Raw genomic sequence first — 20572 nt, forward strand, 5'->3', positions numbered from 1 at the left:
TAGGATACTTCCCTGGTTTTAATGTCTATGGCTATTTCTCTTTAGCGTTCAGCACTCAGCCCGAGTCAAGGAAGAAATTTGGTAACTAGACATGACTGTGTGGGGAAATCATAAACGTCACGCCCGGGTTCCCGGAAAGTGGGTTCTTTACAGTAGGTATATGTTTACCTGCAGAAGTTAAGCTAACCATTGGATCTGTCAAACAGATTTTTTGCTATTATTTGTTGGAAAATTCAAAGGTAGGCTAGGTACTAATATCGCATTATAATTCGGTGAGTAGGCCTACGCGCCATTACATGTTTTCCATTACATACTTTTTTTAAAAGTTGTGAATAACCCATTTTGTTCATGTTTATTTTATAGTTGTCTATGTTTGGCAAAAGCTTTGGTCTCGTGCGTTAAAGTGCTTCCACTTTTAGTAATACGCAACATGCGTGTCATCGAGGAAATGGGCAGTCTTGCCTTAAATTCGTGTTGAACCTGAGCTGCTGAAGTGTCTTAATTTGGCTAAATTATATTTAACAACATTTACACTAGCCTATACATGCAACATAAACAATGGACCATTCCCATCCAGTAGCGTACCCATTGTTTTCCTTGACATGGCAACCTGGGTAGACGTAACATAGTAAATGTAAATCCAGAATACTACAATTAGTATGATATGTAACGTTTCGTGTGGTATGTATTAATTTGTGGATGTCCATCATTTATTTTGTATGCTGCAAAGTAGCTAAAAAGTAGTAAGTAGTTGCAAAGTTGCTAATTAGCTAAAATGCTAAAGTTGTCCTTGTTGAGATTCAAACGCGAACCTTTGGGTTGCTAAATGTTCACTATATAAGCCTTCCCGTCCACCCCGACCAACCACCCTAAGTAACCTTCTGTCTTATCTAACCATACCAAATCTCTGAGACCAGGCTGGAGATAGGGTCTCTCCAAAGTAAACAGAGCACAGTAGTTTTAGACAGTGCTGACCTCTTGGGTGCACCAGTATTGTAGTAAATATTACTGTTTATTACACAAATTGCATATGATATTGTTCTTAAATCACATACATTTTCTTAGGGTTGTGGAGAATTTGAGGGGAATATTATGGACAATCTTGACCACCCAACATGTTGTCCACAATACAATGTTGATACACTGTAGCCTATTCAGTGTAATAGCTCTGTCATGAACACCAGTTTGTCATTATATCAGGTTGTGTTCTTTCATCATTAGTGTTGTTTTATCCCTGATTGAATTATTTACTGTAAATGCCTGGAGGCATTTTGATTATGTAAGTAACAGCAGTGAGACTTCTACTTAGTTTTGTTTTGGGTGGTAGTTTAAACACTGCAGCTTCTCTGAAACTGAAGTTTGTAATTCCTGATGGGACACAGTTTGTAATCATATCCACCACAGGGATGATATGGATGGGTAAAGCAGATTAGGTTAATTCAATACATTTGATTATTTCCGTTACATTTTTACATTTTCATCTGTAGAGCTCTGGCAGGTATCTACTTGCCTGTATATTTTCACATGGATATTAGTCCATTATTTCAATGCCTGCAGCAGAGTGTTTACTTTCCAGTGAGGACAGGCAAAAACGAGCTCCAATATCCCAGTAACCCTGGCGTCTTGAGTGGCTACAGAAAATGTCGGAGCTGCTCATGTACTGAGAAGATTGGTGTGAAGCTAAGTATAGCATGAATAGCCGTAAATCAGTAGAGAGCATTGGCTCCCCTCTGTGACAATGGAGGCATTTCCTGCTGGGCTGGATAGCAATCCTGAATCAGGTCAAGGTAACAGCCTCTTAAAAGCCATAATTGCTGAGCAGTAAATGGGAAACTTCTGAACAATAACCGAGCTACAATTTCCTGTAATGAAGGGGTTATTTCTTTACAAGATGCATTTAGGTTGTTATTTAAAAACAAAAGGAAGCACTAATTGTTTTCTGCAGGCACAAAGTTGATGGTTTGGTGTTCCCTCTCCCTATAGATTGCACTTTCATTTATATACATTAGGAAGACATAGTCCCTGTTATTTGAATATAGAATTAGAGGTGTGTAGCACCTTCTTTGGGTTTGTTTTTAAAACAAGTGTGTAGTGATAGTGTGTCATTAAAAGTTTGCAGTGATTCATGGGAGACTAGAGGATGCAGTCCCTTTACTAGCTCTGCTGTGTCTAGCTCAGTAGCCTTGTACAGACACTAGACTGTGCTGGAATAGTCAGTGACTTTGGCCGTGTGTATTTTGTGCAAACTGATCACAGTAGAGGGAGAATGCATGCCATGGATACCATCCATAGTTCTTATACAAGCAGAGGATCCTGGGACACTCACTTAGTGCTTACTGGTACTGGTGACTGTGTGGCGTAGGTCTGGGGCAGGCGGGCGTGTTGAATGTCCCGTAAATCACTGGCTGAGATCAGGGATATCACAGTGCCACTCCGGGCAGACATAGCCAATGACACAGAGGCCTCCCTGAGGTACTGTTAGCAGCACATCCAGCTTCTCAGTCACACGCTCTAATGATGTGCTCAAGTGTACAGCTGCTCTCTTAGTGTGTCACTGGTGCAGGACTTTTACCTTGAGGAATCAGAGGGGTCTTTTCTGGGAACAAGCCTATGACAGATTTGAGCATCGGTTCTAAACTGCTTTTTAGTGAACTCTGCTTATTATCTCCTTCCCTGTGGTCCTCCAGACAGACGTTGAGTTGGGGCTGAGTGTTATTATGAGATGTTGTCTCTCAGTGCCTCCTTTGTGCAAATCAAGTTTGATGACATCCACTTCTACGAGAACTGCGGCGGCGGCAGCTTCGGGAGCGTGTACCGAGCCAGGTGGATCTCTCAGGACAAAGAGGTGGCGGTGAAAAAGCTGCTCAAGATCGAAAATGAGGTAGGAGTCCTAATTGCTGAGGCTTTTCATATACTTTTTAATTGTCGGTATAGTAATCATTTTAATTGCTACCCCATTTAGTTATTATACTCCCCCTCGCCTTGTGCACAGAATTTCACATACTGTATGCTTTAAAAGAACGACTATTGCCAAATGAGGGATCATATTAGGCCCAATTAAAGCATGGGTTTCTGAGTCTGGAGATTTCTTGTAAGTGATAGCCTCATTGTCTTGAGACAAAAAGACATCTGATATACACTACATGACTAAAGGTATGTGGATACCTGCTCGTTGAACATCTCATTCCAAAATATGGGCATTAATATGGAGTTTGTCCCCCCTTTGCTGCTATAACAGTCTCCACTCTTCTGGGAAGGCTTTCCACTAGATGTTGGAACATTGCTGCGGGGACTTGCTTCCATTCAGCCACAAGAGCATTAGTGAGGTCGGGCACTGATGTTTGGCGATTACGCCTGGCTCGCAGTTGGCGTTCCAATTTATCCCAAAGGTGTTCGATGGGGTTGAGGTCAGGGCTCTGTGCAGGCCAGTCAAGTACTTCCACACAGATCTCGACAAACCATTTCTGTATGGACCTCGCTTTGTGCACGAGGGCATTGTCATGCAGAAACAGGAAAGGGCCTTCCCCAAACTGTTGCCACAAAGTTGGAAGCACAGAATCATCTAGAATGTCATTGTAAGCTGTAGCGTTAAGATTAAGGGGCGTAGCCCGAACCATGAAAAACAGCCCCAAACCATTATTCCTCCTCCACCAAACTTTACAGTTGGCACTATGCATTTTTTATTTATTTATTTATTTAACCTTTATTTAACTAGGCAAGTCAGTGAAGAACAAATTCTTATTTACAATGACGGCCTACACCGGCCAAACCCGGACGACGCTGGGCCAATTGTGCGCCGCCCTATGGGACTCCCAATCACGGCCGGTTGTGATACAGCCTGGAATCGAACCAGGGGGTCTGTAGTGACGCCTCAAGCACTAGAGATGCAGTGCTTTAGACCGCCTCGGGAGCCCAGGGCCAGGTAGCGTTCTCCTGGCATCCGCCAAACCCAGATTTGTCCGTCGGACTGGCAGATGGTGAAGCGTGATTCATCACTCCAGAGAACACGTTTCCACTGTTCCAGAGTCCAATGGTGGTGAGGTTTACACCACTCCAGCCGACGCTTAGCATTGCGCATAGTGATCTTAGGCTTGTTTGTGGCTTCTTGGCCATGGAAACCCATTTCATGAAGCTCCCGACGAACAGTTCCTGTGCTGACATTGCTTCCAGAGGCAGTTTGGAACTTGGTAGTGAGTGTTGCAACTGAGTGTTACGCGCTTCAGCACTCGGCGGTCCCGTTCTGTGAGCTTGTGTGGCCTACCACTTTGCGTCTGAACCGTTGTTGCTCCTAGACATTTCCACTTTACAATAACAGCACTTACAGTTGACGGGGCAGCTCTAGCAGGGCAGAAATTTGACGAACTGACTTGTTGGTAAGGTGGCATCCTATGTCTGTGTCACGTTGAAAGTCACTGAGCTCTTCAGTAAGGCCATTCTACTGCCAATGTTTGTCTATGGAGAGTGCATGGCTGTGTGCTCGGTTTTATACACCTGTCAGCAACAGGTGTGGCTGAAATAGCCGAATCCACTAATTTGGAGGGGTGTCCGCATACTTTTGTATAGCTTTGCACACCTGGATTGTCCAATATTTGCCCATTATTCTTTTCAAAATTCTTTAAGCTCTGTCTAATTGAATGGGGATCATTGCTAGACAACCATTTTCCAGTCTTGCCATTTTCAAGCAGATTTGAGTCAAAACTGTAACTCAGCCAGTCAGCATTCACTGTCTTCTTGGTAAGCAACTCCAGTGTAGATTTGTCTTTGTGTTTTAGGTTATTGTCCTGCTGAAAGTTGAATTTATCTCCCAGTGTCTGGTGGAAAGCAGACTGAACCAGGTTTTCCCGTGCTTAGCTCCATTCCGTTTCGATTACAAGCATACCCATAACATGATGCAGCCACCACTATGCTTGAAAATATTGAGATTGGTACCCAAATATGCCCCAAACATAACACTTTGTATTCTGGACAAAAAGTTAATTGCTTAATTTGCTTTGCCACATATTTTGCAGTATTACTTTAGTGCCTTGTTGCAAACAGAATGCATGCTTTGGAATATGTTTATTCTGTACAGGCTTCATTCTTTTCATTCTGTCAATTAGGTTAGTATTGTGGAGTAACTACAATGTTGTTGATCCATCCTCAGTTTTCTCTCCTATCACAGCCATTAAACTCTATAACTGTTTTAAAGTCACCATGGGCCTCATGGTGAAATCCCTGAACGGTTTCCTCTCTGTCAACTGAGTTAGGAAGGACGTCTGTATCTTTGTAGTTACTGTGTGTATTGATACACCATCCAAAGTGAAAATTAATAACTTCACCATGCCCCTTCAAAGGGATATTCAATGTCTGCTTTTTTTTTTTTTTTTTTACCCAATACCAATAGGTGCCCTTCTTTGCAAGGCATTGGAAAACCTCCCTGGTCAATTTAATCCATTTTAAATTCAGGCTGTAACACAACAACATTTGGAAAAAGTCAAGGGGTGTGAATACTTTCTGAAGGCACTGTACATATTTAGTATATTTTGTTTGTGAATTCTATGTTTGCCTGTGTGTCCCCTGTTCAGGCTGAAATCCTCAGTGTACTGAGCCATCGGAACATCATTCAGTTCTATGGGGCGGTCCTTGAAGCACCCAACTATGGAATCGTCACTGGTAAGTCTGTACAACCCTAATCTTGCCTGTTTGTCATACAATAGTAACCACAGCTATTATCTCCTCAGCAGCTTCAGACCACGTTTATATCTATTGTGTTAATGGGAAAAACCAACAAACACCATCTGTTCATGCTTATTTCACAGCTATTTGGTTTGCTTAGAACTGAATGGTGCTGTGGTCTATATTAACACATTAGTTAGTAGATGGCTTTATGGTTCAGGAAGATTACATGTTGCTGGCTTTTTGTTAATGTTAGTGACTGAGTTGTTTTTTGAGTTCATAACATGTGACAGTCCCTCGCCCTGTGGTATGGGGAACCCCCTCCTGCGCATATTCTGAATATCACATCACATGGCAGTCATAGGCAGACTCAATGCTTCCATGATTAGGATGTTAGCTATTCACTTTTCAGCCGTTGAGTGGTGAATGATACTGCCATTGATAGGAATAGTGCTCACTAGATATTTATTTACTGTATTGATTTATACTTTGTGGATTTTCACCTTTCATTTACAAATATGAGTTTTACTACTTACTGTACACCTCCATTTCCTCCCTTATCTCTTCCTTAGGGGTTTTTAAGCATGCAACTGCACTTATGGTGAACTCTTGTATACAGCCTTGCCTCAGACATGATTCTATCATTGTTCCCTATAACACATTTTTTGGGCAAGCTTAAAGGACAATAACACTCAAAAACGATATTGTGGTATTTGTTTCATTAATTACGTTTTCAAGATATAGAACTTTCCAAATACAGAAAGTAATGATGTGTCCAAACGCATGCTAACATGAAAAACATTTTGGGACTGTATCAACAGTGGACTAATGAAACAAACAAAAGTGGTATTTTCCTTTAAGTTTTTGTCCTTTTGTTCATGATCTACTTTCGCAGTTTGGCCTTACACTGACCTAAGCAATCAGGTCATTTTGGAAGTGTCCAACCACTACTTTTAGGATGATTTCCACAAAAGACATTTAACTACATGTACTCTTTCCCATTCAATGTTGGGCCACCCACACTCCCATGCTTACTCCACCTGCTCCTGCTCTGCTCCCATAGATCGTGGAAGGTTGTTGTATGGAAACATGCAGCCCTAGTTGGAAAAAAAACCTAAATCACATTGTATAACCATTGTGTGCGACTTCATGGATTGAGGAATTGGAAAAAATCTTTGTTAAAATCCGGTATTGCTCGGAGAGGAAAACAGATGCCCCTTTGATGTTTCCTCTGTCTGTTTGTCTTATAATACAGTCAGAAATGCCCTATAGTCGCTACGAGGCAGTAATGTTCAAATCTTTCACAGAGTTCTCATACTTTACCATTCACTCCTCTGGCCAGTGTTACATGAGTGCGAGAGATGGTGTTGGCTCAGTGTTTCCGTTGCAGTCGTTTTGCTGTGGCGCTGTGCCATGGCAAAATCATTGCTGCCACGTCCAAAAAATAAGGAACATGAAAATATATTTCTGCCGAGGCGCACTTTGAAGATGCTAGAACAGTCCACATTTACTTTTCCTCTGCAAACAAAACGAGTAATGAATAGAAAAATCTGACAACCCCATAGTAGAATAGTTTGCTAGATAAATATTCCCCTTGAGGTGCATTCAAGTTACGAGTGCCATAGGGATGGAAACATTGATTCTGACAAGCAGTCAATGCACAACAATTCTTTCAATCGCGAAAACAGCAGTTTTTATGGCCTTTATTTCCATTCCTAATTTATTTATTTCTCAACTCCTAAATATGCGCGAACTGCACCATTTAAACCTGGAGTTTTTAGCAGCTGCATGGTTAAGCAGGTTACTGCTCTGCAATTCACCATTAGGGCACAGGGGAGATTGCGGCTAAAGTCACTTGTAGGGTAACTTGTGGTAAAATGCCACCCTACCTAAAATCATTTTCTTGGAGTGACTTAAAAGATTGTGATGAGACAGATTGCATTTTTTGTTGCACAAGAGTAGTGGCCACCAGGAAAAGTGGTTTCAGTAAAATGTACAGGCGGGGGCGTGTTACCCCAAGTGGCGATATACCCCAAGTTACCCTAACAGGTAGGCAGACCGACATTATATTCACTGTTTATGCTAGTTTTTTGGGACATAAAATCTATCAATAGGATGCTAACTATTAAAAGATCACATTTGAGATCTAGCTAATGATTAGCCCAATAGGCTAAATGTAGATAGGCAACCCCATGCTTCAGACTTTTGATTTCTAGCCACTATGCTGCATCAGTTGGGCTACAGATGATAATGCTTATTGCTAATAGCATACCTGTCCAATATGTTAAAATAATTATAACAAATAATTTTACCAATATGTTATTGGGCTCATTTCTGGAGGTGGAAATTAAATGTTAGATGGTGTCAGCATAATTGTATTTTCATTCACTTTGGATTAGTGTCCTTTTAATAAGTTACCAGAACTGATCTTTTCGGATTTTCTTCACCCCCCCCGCAATATCCAGAGGAAACACTGGGTTGGCTGGTTGTCAAGGAGCTGCTGTCTCTATTTATCAAAGCAGAATCTAATTAGCACCAGGTAAAGGAAAATGTTTTATGACAATTCTGATCATGCCATTTCCACATCAACTCAGTTATAAATTTCTCCTGTCTGCTCATATATCAGGGGCTGGTGTCTCGTCTATCTAACAAACAATGTCTATCTGTGATGAGGTGTGAAAGAAGGAGTCAGGCGCAGGAGGTAAAATATCGAAGTCCAGAGTTTTAATCCGCCCCAAGCGTCAAATGAAACTGTACAAGGGAAAACATCCACCTTGGCAATAACACAGTGAAATGTAGCTCAACCGAGCTACACGCTCTCACAACAAAACAATCACTCACAAAGACAAGGGGAACAGAGAGAACACTTATACACATACTAATTAGGGGAATGAGCACCAGGTGTGTGTGATTGACAAGACATGACAAGTGGAGTGATGAGAATGGGATCGGCAGTAGCTAGTACTCCGGTGATGACGAACGCCGAAGCCTGCCCGAACCAGGAGGGGGGGCAGCCTCGGCAGAAGTCGTGACAGTATCCCCCCATTTTGGGCAGTGGTGTTCTACACTGCCTTTTTTTGTGTCCCAAATGTATTTATATAAAAAAACAATCGTGTTAACGACCCAATATTGTTAATCAGCCAGGTTGTCACAGACATACTTATAATATAATAGTAGCCTTACATTTTTATTTTTTATTTTATTAATGCCAATGCTGTTTTCTATGCTTGTTTTCACTTAATACTTTGGGTTACTGGTGCTATGTTGGATTTTATGAGGGTTGCCAGATTGGAGTAAAAAGCTGTATTTGTCCATTCTTTTTTGTGGTATCGGTGAAAGTATTTGATTTGGGAATGGGGATACATTTTCATGATGTGGGCAAACAGAAGACCTGCAAAAAATTCCCATGTTGCAACTGCATGGTATTTGCAACTATAACGAGTCTGGACAATTAAGCCATATCAATGCAGTTCAACAGGTTAATGTAAAATAATGAATTATGTTGGCTTACACTTATGGCACTTCCAAGGCCGTTTAATGATGATTATTACGGTCGTGTCAATCATGTTATATACTTAGGCTATTGTAACAAGGCATATGCCAGCATTGTAGGCCTACTGCCTCTACCCAGAGGCCTACTAGGCTTTCATGGTAACGGCCGTTAGAGCTCACTTTGCCACGTATGAGCCCTGGTTAGAGTCCCTGTTGCAGCTTTCACTTTCTTCCGCTACATTAGTGGCAGCGTTGGGATCACGTCCAGCTCATGTCTAGTTATGTGATCTAGTGGTGGGAAGCATTCTGTTTTTCCAAATTGTGTTGGGTGTAATTACATTGATATATCTAGTGAACAATGGATAAGCAACAATGGGTGTGACGGATAGAAGTTGTCACTACAGATGTGATCAAGCCTTACATCAAAGTTGCCTGAAGCTAAATGGAAAGTGTTATGTCCTGACCAGTTTTTCAGAAGAAAATCCTGTCTAATTTACATAAGTTAACTTACCAGTGTGGACCCAAAACAAACACATTATTCACATTTACAAACTACCTGTTTAAAGTGTTATTTCAACCATGGTGTTATTTTGTTACTAAAGCTTATATATTAAATAACCTGACAATGATCCACATCATATGGGTAGACAAATAATGTGTTATGCAGCAAAACACAACTATCCTTTTTTTAGGATGCAAACCGGAAATATGAATCACTGTTGATCCATCCTGTTCTGATCTAATGGATGTAGGATTTTCTACGGCCTAGAATCGAGGCCTTTCCCAGTCATGAAGGACGAAGCTAGGCCCCTGTTGGTTCTCATTGTCAAAGACTGAACTCAAGTTAGGGGTTATATGTCAGCCTCTCCTATACCACTTTGCCCTACATGCTATACCCCAGAGGTTGTAAATAAACCCTTTTTACGGTGATAGAACTTGTATCATTATTATAGGGCTGTGAAAACCAGCATTTCTCACTGGAAATTGACATTGAACATAGCTTAAGGTTAGGGTATTTAATTCATTTCAGACTCTCCTATGCCACTATTCCCAACATCTTATATCCCATAGTTTGTAAATTAACTATTTTTCAGCTGATATACAGTGGGGGAAAAAAGTATTTAGTCAGCCACCAATTGTGCAAGTTCTCCCACTTAAAAAGATGAGAGAGGCCTGTAATTTTCATCATAGGTACACGTCAACTATGACAGACAAATTGAGAAAATAAATTTCAGAAAATCACATTGTAGGATTTTTAATGAATTTATTTGCAAATTATGGTGGAAAATAAGTATTTGGTCACCTACAAACAAGCAAGATTTCTGGCTCTCACAGACCTGTAACTTCTTCTTTAAGAGGCTCCTCTGTCCTCCACTCGTTACCTGTATTAATGGCACCTGTTTGAACTTGTTATCCGTATAAAAGACACCTGTCCACAACCTCAAACAGTCACACTCCAAACTCCACTATGGCCAAGACCAAAGAGCTGTCAAAGGACACCAGAAACAAAATTGTAGACCTGCACCAGGCTGGGAAGACTGAATCTGCAATAGGTAAGCAGCTTGGTTTGAAGAAATCAACTGTGGGAGCAATTATTAGGAAATGGAAGACATACAAGACCACTGATAATCTCCCTCGATCTGGGGCTCCACGCAAGAGCTCACCCCGTGGGGTCAAAATGATCACAAGAACGGTGAGCAAAAATCCCAGAACCACATGGGGGACCTAGTGAATGACCTGCAGAGAGCTGGGACCAAAGTAACAAAGCCTACCATCAGTAACACACTACGCCGCCAGGGACTCAAATCCTGCAGTCCCCCTGCTTAAGCCAGTACATGTCCAGGCCCGTCTGAAGTTTGCTAGAGTGCCTTTGGATGATCCAGAAGAGGATTGGGAGAATGTCATATGGTCAGATGAAACCAAAATAGAACTTTTTGGTAAAAACTCAACTCGTCGTGTTTGGAGGACAAAGAATGCTGAGTTGCATCCAAAGAACACCATACCTACTGTGAAGCATGGGGGTGGAAACATCATGCTTTGGGGCTGTTTTTCTGCAAAGGGACCAGGACGACTGATCCGTGTAAAGGAAAGAATGAATGGGGCCATGTATCATGAGATTTTGAGTGAAAACCTCCTTCCATCAGCAAGGGCATTGAAGATGAAACGTGGCTGGGTCTTTCAGCATGACAATGATCCCAAACACACCGCCCGGGCAACGAAGGAGTGGCTTCGTAAGAAGCATTTCAAGGTCCTGGAGTGGCCTAGCCAGTCTCCAGATCTCAACCCCATAGATAATCTTTGGAGGGAGTTGAAAGTCTGTGTTGCCCAGCGACAGCCCCAAAACATCACTGCTCTAGAGGAGATCTTTATGGAGGAATGGGCCAAAATACCAGCAACAACAGTGTGTGAAAACCTTGTGAAGACTTACAGAAAACGTTTGACCTGTGTCATTGCCAACAAAGGGTATATAACAAAGTATTGAGAAACTTTTGTTATTGACCAAATACTTATTTTCCACCATAATTTGCAAATAAATTCATTAAAAATCCTACAATGTGATTTTCTGGATTTTTTTTCCTCATTTTGTCTGTCATAGTTGACGTGTACCTATGATGAAAATTACAGGCCTCTCTCATCTTTTTAAGTGGGAGAACTTGCACAATTGGTGGCTGACTAAATACTTTTTTTCCCCACTGTAACTTGTATCATTATTATAGAGCTGTGAAACCCATAGCCAAATGGCTTCAGACTGAGTATTTCTCACTGGACAAAAATGTATCCCTGTTCCCCAATCAAATACCTTTATCGATACCACAAAAAAATTAAAAATATTCTGCAATTTCCAACCCTCATAAAATTCGACAAAGCCTTGTATAAAATGCATTATAAAGAAAATGGTGTAATGTAGGTTCCAGAAAATATGAAATGCATTATGAAAAAAGGCCCTTTCTGACTACAAGTGCACTAGTATCCCAAAGTATTAAGCGAAAACAAGCATAGAAAACAGTTTTGGCATTAATAAATAAAAAAACAACATTAGGCTACTATTGTAGTATATTTCTTTACGTAATATGTAATTGTTGTAACGTATGTGTGTCTATAGTTTTGTTCAATGTTGTGTTAGTGTATGTAAGTAGTTTTGTCTGAAACTTTGTTCCCCCTGCTGCTGTTGGACCAGGTCTCTCTTGAAAAGTAGATTTTATGATGTATTGCTCTAATAACTTTCAAAAGATTGTTCTGAAGTTTGCCCTCCAAAAAAGTATTTTCCTACACAAAAAGTTGTGTATTTTCCTACGAGTTAAGTCGCACAAAAATGTGTCTTTTCACACAAATTAAAATGCACAAATTCTGCTGAAATACTTATGGTAAGTATGCTTTAGTGAAGAAGTGTTGGGATCAGGTACAACTACGTTTACCCACACTGAAAATGAATATTTATGAGCAATTCTCACTTGAATGCATTTTTTTATTTTTTATTTAAAGGGGTTGGGCAAAGGCTGAAATTGGGGTTGAGAGTTACCCTTAAGACCACAATGAAATCTGTAGGAGGTCTTGGTGTTCGTGTCTAAACCACATAATGTAAATGATTAGATCAACAACCTACATCCTTCCTGGATTTATATTAGGGCATAATATGGTCAGGTCATTCATATTATTAATTACAAGTACAGGCCTGGTTCCTTCCCTCAACCGTGATTCTTGTTTGCACTATTATCTGTGGTGAGATAGGAAATTGTGTTGCGCAAACATCAGACTCCCACTAGTCTAGCTGGTATCAGATAATGTCAATTTTAGCCATCTGTCTTTGTCAGGCCAGGCCACTCTATAGTTCATGGAGCGACTGGAGCGCTGTGTGTCTGTCTGTCTCTCAGTCTCCCCGGTACTGAAGTATCTCAGTGATTTAACAATGTTTATTGGCAGTGCTTGTGGCCTTTTTATAAGGAGGTGTTGCATGGACTATCAAAACATCCTACTTCCACATTATGCTTCTATGTTGTTATGTTAGTGTGTTTCCCTTCACTACTGGTCTGGGGAAACTATACATTAGAGTAATATGATGGGTCTGATCCTTCTTGAACATTATATCAAAATAGTTTTAAAGGGATAAAATGTTGACGTTGATAGTTTAAAGGGCGACTGCTCTTCCTGATTTGGCCTTGTTTTCCATCAATGTTTATAAAAAATGCTAGCGGTCATGACATATGCTAAATGGCATATTATTATTATTATTATTATGACTGAAGGCAAACAAGGGTTGTCTTGGGGGTGTGGTCTGATGTGGGTGTTTCTTGGGTGTGTCTTTGCCATTCAATCACAACAAGGCCAGTAGTGAGTACAGTGAGGTAAGCTAAGCTAGCTTTGCTACAGTGGGGGAAAAAAGTATTTAGTCAGCCACCAATTGTGCAAGTTCTCCCACTTAAAAAGATGAGAGAGGCCTGTAATTTTCATCATAGGTACACGTCAACTATGACAGACAAAATGAGAAAAATAAATCCAGAAAATCACATTGTAGGATTTTTAATGAATTTATTTGCAAATTATGGTGGAAAATAAGTATTTGGTCAATAACAAAAGTTTCTCAATACTTTGTTATATACCCTTTGTTGGCAATGACAACAAAGGGTATTTTCTGTAAGTCTTCACAAGGTTTTCACACACTGTTGCTGGTATTTTGGCCCATTCCTCCATGCAGATCTCCTCTAGAGCAGTGATGTTTTGGGGCTGTCGCTGGGCAACACGGACTTTCAACTCCCTCCAAAGATTTTCTATGGGGTTGAGATCTGGAGACTGGCTAGGCCACTCCAGGACCTTGAAATGCTTCTTACGAAGCCACTCCTTCGTTGCCCGGGCGGTGTGTTTGGGATCATTGTCATGCTGAAAGACCCAGCCACGTTTCATCGTCAATGCCCTTGCTGATGGAAGAAGGTTTTCACTCAAAATCTCACGATACATGGCCCCATTAATTATTTCCTTTACACGGATCAGTCGTCCTGGTCCCATTGCAGAAAAACAGCCCCAAAGCATGATGTTTCCACTCCCATGCTTCACAGTAGGTATGGTGTTCTTTGGATGCAACTCAGCATTCTTTGTCCTCCAAACACGACGAGTTGAGTTTTTACCAAAAAGTTATATTTTGGTTTCATCTGACCATATGACATTCTCCCAATCCTCTTCTGGATCATCCAAATGCACTCTAGCAAACTTCAGACGGGCCTGGACATGTACTGGCTTAAGCAGGGGGACACGTCTGGCACTGCAGGATTTGAGTTCCTGGCGGCGTAGTGTGTTACTGATGGTAGGCTTTGTTACTTTGGTCCCAGCTCTCTGCAGGTCATTCACTAGGTCCCCCGTGTGGTTCTGGGATTTTTGCTCACCGTTCTTGTGATCATTTTGACCCCACGGGGTGAGATCTTGCGTGGAGCCCCAGATCGAGGGAGATTATCAGTGGTCTTGTATGTCTTCCATTTCCTAATAACTGCTCCCACAGTTGATTTCTTCAAACCAAGCTGCTTACCTATTGCAGATTCAGTCTTCCCAGCCTGGTGCAGGTCTACAATTTTGTTTCTGGTGTCCTTTGACAGCTCTTTGGTCTTGGCCATAGTGGAGTTTGGAGTGTGACTGTTTGAGGTTGTGCACAGGTGTCTTTTATACTGATAACAAGTCCAAACAGGTGCCATTAATACAGGTAACGAGTGGAGGACAGAGGAGCCTCTTAAAGAAGAAGTTACAGGTCTGTGAGAGCCAGAAATCTTGCTTGTTTGTAGGTGACCAAATACTTATTTTCCACCATAATTTGCAAATAAATTCATTAAAAATCCTACAATGTGATTTTCTGGATTATTTTCCCTCAATTTGTCTGTCATAGTTGACGTGTACCTATGATGAATATTACAGGCCTCTCTCATCTTTTTAAGTGGGAGAACTTGCACAATTGGTGGCTGACTAAATACATTTTTTCCCCACTGTATAAGAACGAAGTTGAGGACTTCTCCCGTCCTGACTGACTTGCCATCTCAAGATGGTCAGCTAATTCAGTTCTATGTGTAGGCTAAAACCTGCGCTGACCTTGTGTTTAACCAAGCTGACAGCAGCTAGCTAGCATAGCTTGGTGATAAATGCAGCTGGCTATCCCCTTACAAAAAAAGATTGCAGTCAGAGTGCAGTATAACTGCAGTACACTGCAGTATAACTGCAGTTAAAGTGCAGTATAACTGCAGTATGCTACAAATACTGCGTCCAAAAGAACACCGTTTTTTTTACTGCAGTAATTTTGCAGCGTAACTGCAGTTAGAGTGCAGTATAACTGCAGTTCAACTGCAGTACACTGCAGTTATTCTTCAATTACTGCGTCCAAAATACCACAGTCAACTGCAGTTACTGCACTTTTACTGAAGTTTAAAAAATTCAATATTTTTTTGTCCTATCTAGCTGATATTTCTCTTGTCAAATCAGTTATGGCAAGATAGCAAGAGCCAGTGTCTGGAATGTGTTTCATAAGACACTCATTCTACAACACCTTGCTACGAAAGTAGCGTTCAACTTAGTTCCAGCGTTTCATCACATCATGTAAATACAGGTTACTGTGGGAAAGGTATCAACCGGGAGTTGCATGCCCGGCCTTGAGTCAGCTCAGCTGTCCTACAGCACAATATTCTATAACTGGCTATTTTTGTCTCTTCTCGTCTCACCTTATTTCCGCTGTTAGATCTTTCCCGGGGGACAAATCCAAGAACTACTAATATCCCTACAGGTGTAGGCTACATGTGGACATTGCACAATCATTGCCCAGCTTGAGTGTACGTACATTTATCAACAACAATGTGATGATTGTGTTCTTGTTACAAAGACAAAACATTTAATGATGTAATTATCATATTGATGTGCTTATAAAGACAGTATGCATACACTTACCTAGCAAATAAAAATATGTTTGTGTAGAGTAAACTTCAGCTGCCTAACCAGCACTAGAATGGCATTCTATTTGTCTATTTGGCCAAATCTAAGGATTTGGCTATCTAACCACACACTGACATGCACAGCTCTCTCTGGGTGAGGTTCTGTCTTCAAGTCTCCAGTGGGTGATGAAATCCATTCCGTCTCTGTAATGTATTGCAGGTTATGGACAGGTGCAGTCAGGTGGCGGAGGGGTGGAGTGCATGACACTCCATCCTGGATATGACAGAGTTTGGCTCAACACTTGGTTTCAGCAGGCAGAGTTCAATAACTACAGGCATATGTGAGATGCAGGAGGATGGCACTCTTCTCATACCACTCTGTAGGCTACTGACCAATTCAAAGCATGCCATGGACCTCACGATACGATATTATCACAATACTTAGGTGCCCTTACGATGTATTGTGATTCTCATGATTCTAAATGTATTGCGATTCGATACTGTAAGTTATAAATAAATAAATAAAGAGAGAGAGTCGCACACTCTATATATACAGTGGGGAGAACAAGTATTTGATACACTGGCGATTTTGCAGGTTTTCCTACTTACAAAGCAGGTAGAGGTCTGTCATTTTTGTAATAGGTTAAAAAAAAAATCCAGAAAATCACATTGTATGATTTTTAAGTAATTAATTTGCATTTTATTGCATGACATAAGTATTTGATAAAGCAGAACTTAATATTTGGTACAGAAACCTTTGTTTGCAATTACAGAGATCATACGTTTCCTGTAGGTCTTGACCAGGTTTGCACACACTGCAGCAGGGATTTTGGCCCACTCCTCCATCCTCCACCTGGACCCAGATCCTTCAGGTTTCGGGGCTGTCGCTGGGCAATACAGACTTTCAGCTCCCTCCAAAGATTTTCTATTGGGTTCAGGTCTGGAGACTGGCTAGGCCACTCCAGGACCTTGAGATGCTTCTTACGGAGCCACTCCTTAGTTGTCCTGGCTGTGTGTTTCGGGTCGTTGTCATGCTGGAAGACCCAGCCACGACCCATCTTCAATGCTCTTACTGAGGGAAGGAGGTTGTTGGCCAAGATCTCGCGATACATGGCCCCATCCATCCTCCCCTCAATACGGTGCAGTCGTCCTGTCCCCTTTGCAGAAAAGCATCCCCAAAGAATGATGTTTCCACCTCCATTCTTCACGGTTGGGATGGTGTTCTTGGGGTTGTACTCATCCTTCTTCTTCCTCCAAACACGGCGAGTGGAGTTTAGACCAAAAAGCTCTATTTTTGTCTCATCAGACCACATGACCTTCTCCCATTCCTCCTCTGGATCATCCAGATGGTCATTGGCAAACTTCAGACGGGCCTGGACATGCGCTGGCTTGAGCAGGGGGACCTTGCGTGCGCTGCAGGATTTTAAGCCATGACGGCGTAGTGTGTTACTAATGGTTTTCTTTGAGACTGTGGTCCCAGCTCTCTTCAGGTCATTGACCAGGTCCTGCCGTGTAGTTCTGGGCTGATCCCTCACCTTCCTCATGATCATTGATGCCCCACGAGGTGAGATCTTGCATGGAGCCCCAGACCAAGGGTGATTGACCGTCATCTTGAACTTCTTCCATTTTCTAATAATTGCGCCAACAGTTGTTGCCTTCTCACCAAGCTGCTTGCCTATTGTCCTGTAGTCCATCCCAGCCTTGTGCAGGTCTACAATTTTATCCCTGATGTCCTTACACAGCTCTCTGGTCTTGGCCATTGTGGAGAGGTTGGAGTCTGTTTGATTGAGTGTGTGGACAGGTGTCTTTTATACAGGTAACGAGTTCAAACAGGTGCAGTTAATACAGGTAATGAGTGGAGAACAGGAGGGCTTCTTAAAGAAAAACGAACAGGTCTGTGAGAGCCAGAATTCTTACTGGTTGGTAGGTGATCAAATACTTATGTCATGCAATAAAATGCAAATTAATTACTTAAAAATCATACAATGTGATTTTCTGGATCTTTGTTTTAGATTCCGTATCTCACAGTTGAAGTGTACCTATGATAAAAATTACAGACCTCTACATGCTTTGTAAGTAGGAAAACCTGAAAAATTGGCAGTGTATCAAATACTTGTTCTCCCCACTGTATGTGACCGACCGGCTCGATTCGGTCTTATGTAGCAAAATTTGAAATTGTGTTTTTTTACATTGGATAAAAGTAGAGACTAGAAAATGGTATATCATACACTACAGTTGAGGAACAATGGGAATGTAATTCTGCTTTGAAAGTTGATAAACTTGTAACCTCACTTTTGAGAAAATGGCCTTTGAATGTTTTGGTTACCTACTGGAGAGCTCTTCTTTGTCTACACCCATTCATCATCATTCACACCCTCTTAAGCTTTAGCCCCACCCATTTCTTTAAGGGTTGATCCGAGCGTTCTGTCCTAACAACAGCAGTCAAGCACCCAAGCTAAGCACGTTGTCTAGCTTGCTAGCTACTTCCAGACACAAATGAGAGAACAGCTCACTCTGACCATTTTACTCGCCCTAGCAGAGCTGGTTAGGCTGTTTTTATGTTATTCAGAGCATTGGTGACTGCAGCTGTGCTGCTGGCAACAATTTAATTACATTTTTTTGCCAACGTTTACTGACACCGGCCATATTCAACAGGTGTTGAGCGTTCGTACATTCGTCAGTTGTTCTGTGCTCTGGCACACTCAGACGAGAGTGCTCTGAAATCGGAGTAGATAGCCAGAGCGAATTTACCAGCTACGTCTGTCAACAGTTGTTGCAGTGACATCATGAACATTCTATTGAAATGGATACTTGCATAGTGGAGTCTTTTGTTAAGACATGTAGCTAGCTAGCTAGCTAAACAATTAACCATAATCCCAACTCATGACGTTACTACCCTGCATGAATCTGCAGGTAGATAACCAACCAGGTTCAATGTTAGCTAGCTAACATTAGGCTATAACTAGCAAAGCAAATGGCTCTGAGATACGAATAATATTACTACACAGATCATACACGTAACGTTAGCTAGCGAGCCAGCCAGCTAATGTTAGCTAGCTAGCTAACAGTACACTTTAACTTGAAATGAAAATTACTTTCTGACTAAATTAGAAACGTGTAATATCTGAAAATGTAGCTAGCTAGACTATCTTACCGGTATACATGGATGGACGCTTCTCTCTCTCTGTCTCTGTCATGGTTGCCCTTACATGTAATCCAGAGACAGGTTTTTTCTCCATCTCCTTAGCTATCATACTCTAATTCCACTGATTTCAAAACTCGGTCCTCCAGAAAGTGGAGAGCAACACTTATGCAGTTCTACTACGCGATATCTTTCATAAAAAGCTGCGTTAGAAAGGATTACCTACACATACAGACCAGCTCAAATAGACAGAAGCACGCTACATGGCAGACCAATCCGAACTCATCTCTTGGCATGTCCAGCCCACTCATTATCTCAGCCAATCATGGCTAGCGGGAAGGTTGCTGTCTTTTTCTTTGGCTAAACCAACTAGGCTCGTAATTTAGCAATTTTATTTGTATTTATAGATGGCATACAAGTTTGTTATTAAGTCACATGAAAGTTCACGTTCCAGAAGGCATTTCTGCCCAAAAACGCATTTTGATTTTAAAAAAAAGTTTACCTTCAAATGGCTCTCCTGTGAAGTAGTGACGTGCGACATACGCCTAGTTTCCTGAAACAAGTCACATAAACTCCCTTTATTTATTTTTATACCAAACATATTGCTCACCATATGTCTGCTACAGAGGGACAAGAGAGAGCCATGAGAAAACAAGTTTTGATCTCTATTTAAAAAGAAGATGGAGAACAAGCTATGAAGGAAAAATACTGGAGTTTTGCTGCAGGTACAGGCAACTAGCGGAAAAATTATATTGCGATATTGTCAAAACGATACGATATATCGTCAAAAATAATATCCCGATATGTACAGTGCCTTCAGAAAGTATCACACCCCTTTACTGTTTCCACATTTTGTTGTGTTACAGCCTGAATGACAAATGTATCAAATTGAGATTTTGTGTCACTGGCCTACACACAATACCCCATAATGTCAAAGTGGTATTATGTTCTTAGAAATGTTTACAAATTAATAAAAAATGAAAAGCTGAAATGTCTTGAGTCATTAAGTATTCAACCCCTTTGTTATGGCAAGCCTAAATAAGTTCAAGAGTAAAAATGTGCTTAACAAATTACATATTAAGTTGCATGGACTCACTCTGTGTGCAATAATAGTGTTTAACATGATTTTTGAATGACTACCTCATCTCTGTACCCCACACATACAATTATCTGTAAGGTCCCTCAGTCGAACAGTGAATTTCTAACACAGATTCAACCACAAAGATCAGGGAGGTTTTCCAATGCCTCGCATAGAAGGGCACCTATTGGTAAATGGGTAAAAAAAAGCAGACATTGAATATCCCTTTGAGTTGGTGAAGTTATTAATTACACTTTGGATGGTGTATCAATACACTCAGTCACTACAAAGATACAGCCGTCCTTCCTA

General features: G+C 41.2%; 1 protein-coding gene across 2 annotated transcripts in view; it reads left to right on the plus strand.

The window, feature by feature from the left end:
- The first annotated feature begins 18 nt into the window (after positions 1-18).
- LOC121536781 (mitogen-activated protein kinase kinase kinase 20-like) overlaps positions 19-20572 on the plus strand; it is a 59605-nt gene continuing 39051 nt past the window's right edge. The window contains exons 1-3 of one of the 2 annotated variants that reach the window (XM_041844322.1): positions 19-152; positions 2688-2881; positions 5565-5652. In XM_041844322.1, coding sequence (XP_041700256.1) covers positions 2723-2881; positions 5565-5652 — 247 coding nt within the window. In that variant the 5' untranslated portion in view covers positions 19-152; positions 2688-2722. The other variant, XM_041844323.1, reaches the window with a different exon arrangement.

The sequence above is a fragment of the Coregonus clupeaformis genome, chromosome 23 (genome assembly GCF_020615455.1).
Source record: "Coregonus clupeaformis isolate EN_2021a chromosome 23, ASM2061545v1, whole genome shotgun sequence".
NCBI classification, from domain to species: domain Eukaryota; kingdom Metazoa; phylum Chordata; class Actinopteri; order Salmoniformes; family Salmonidae; genus Coregonus; species Coregonus clupeaformis.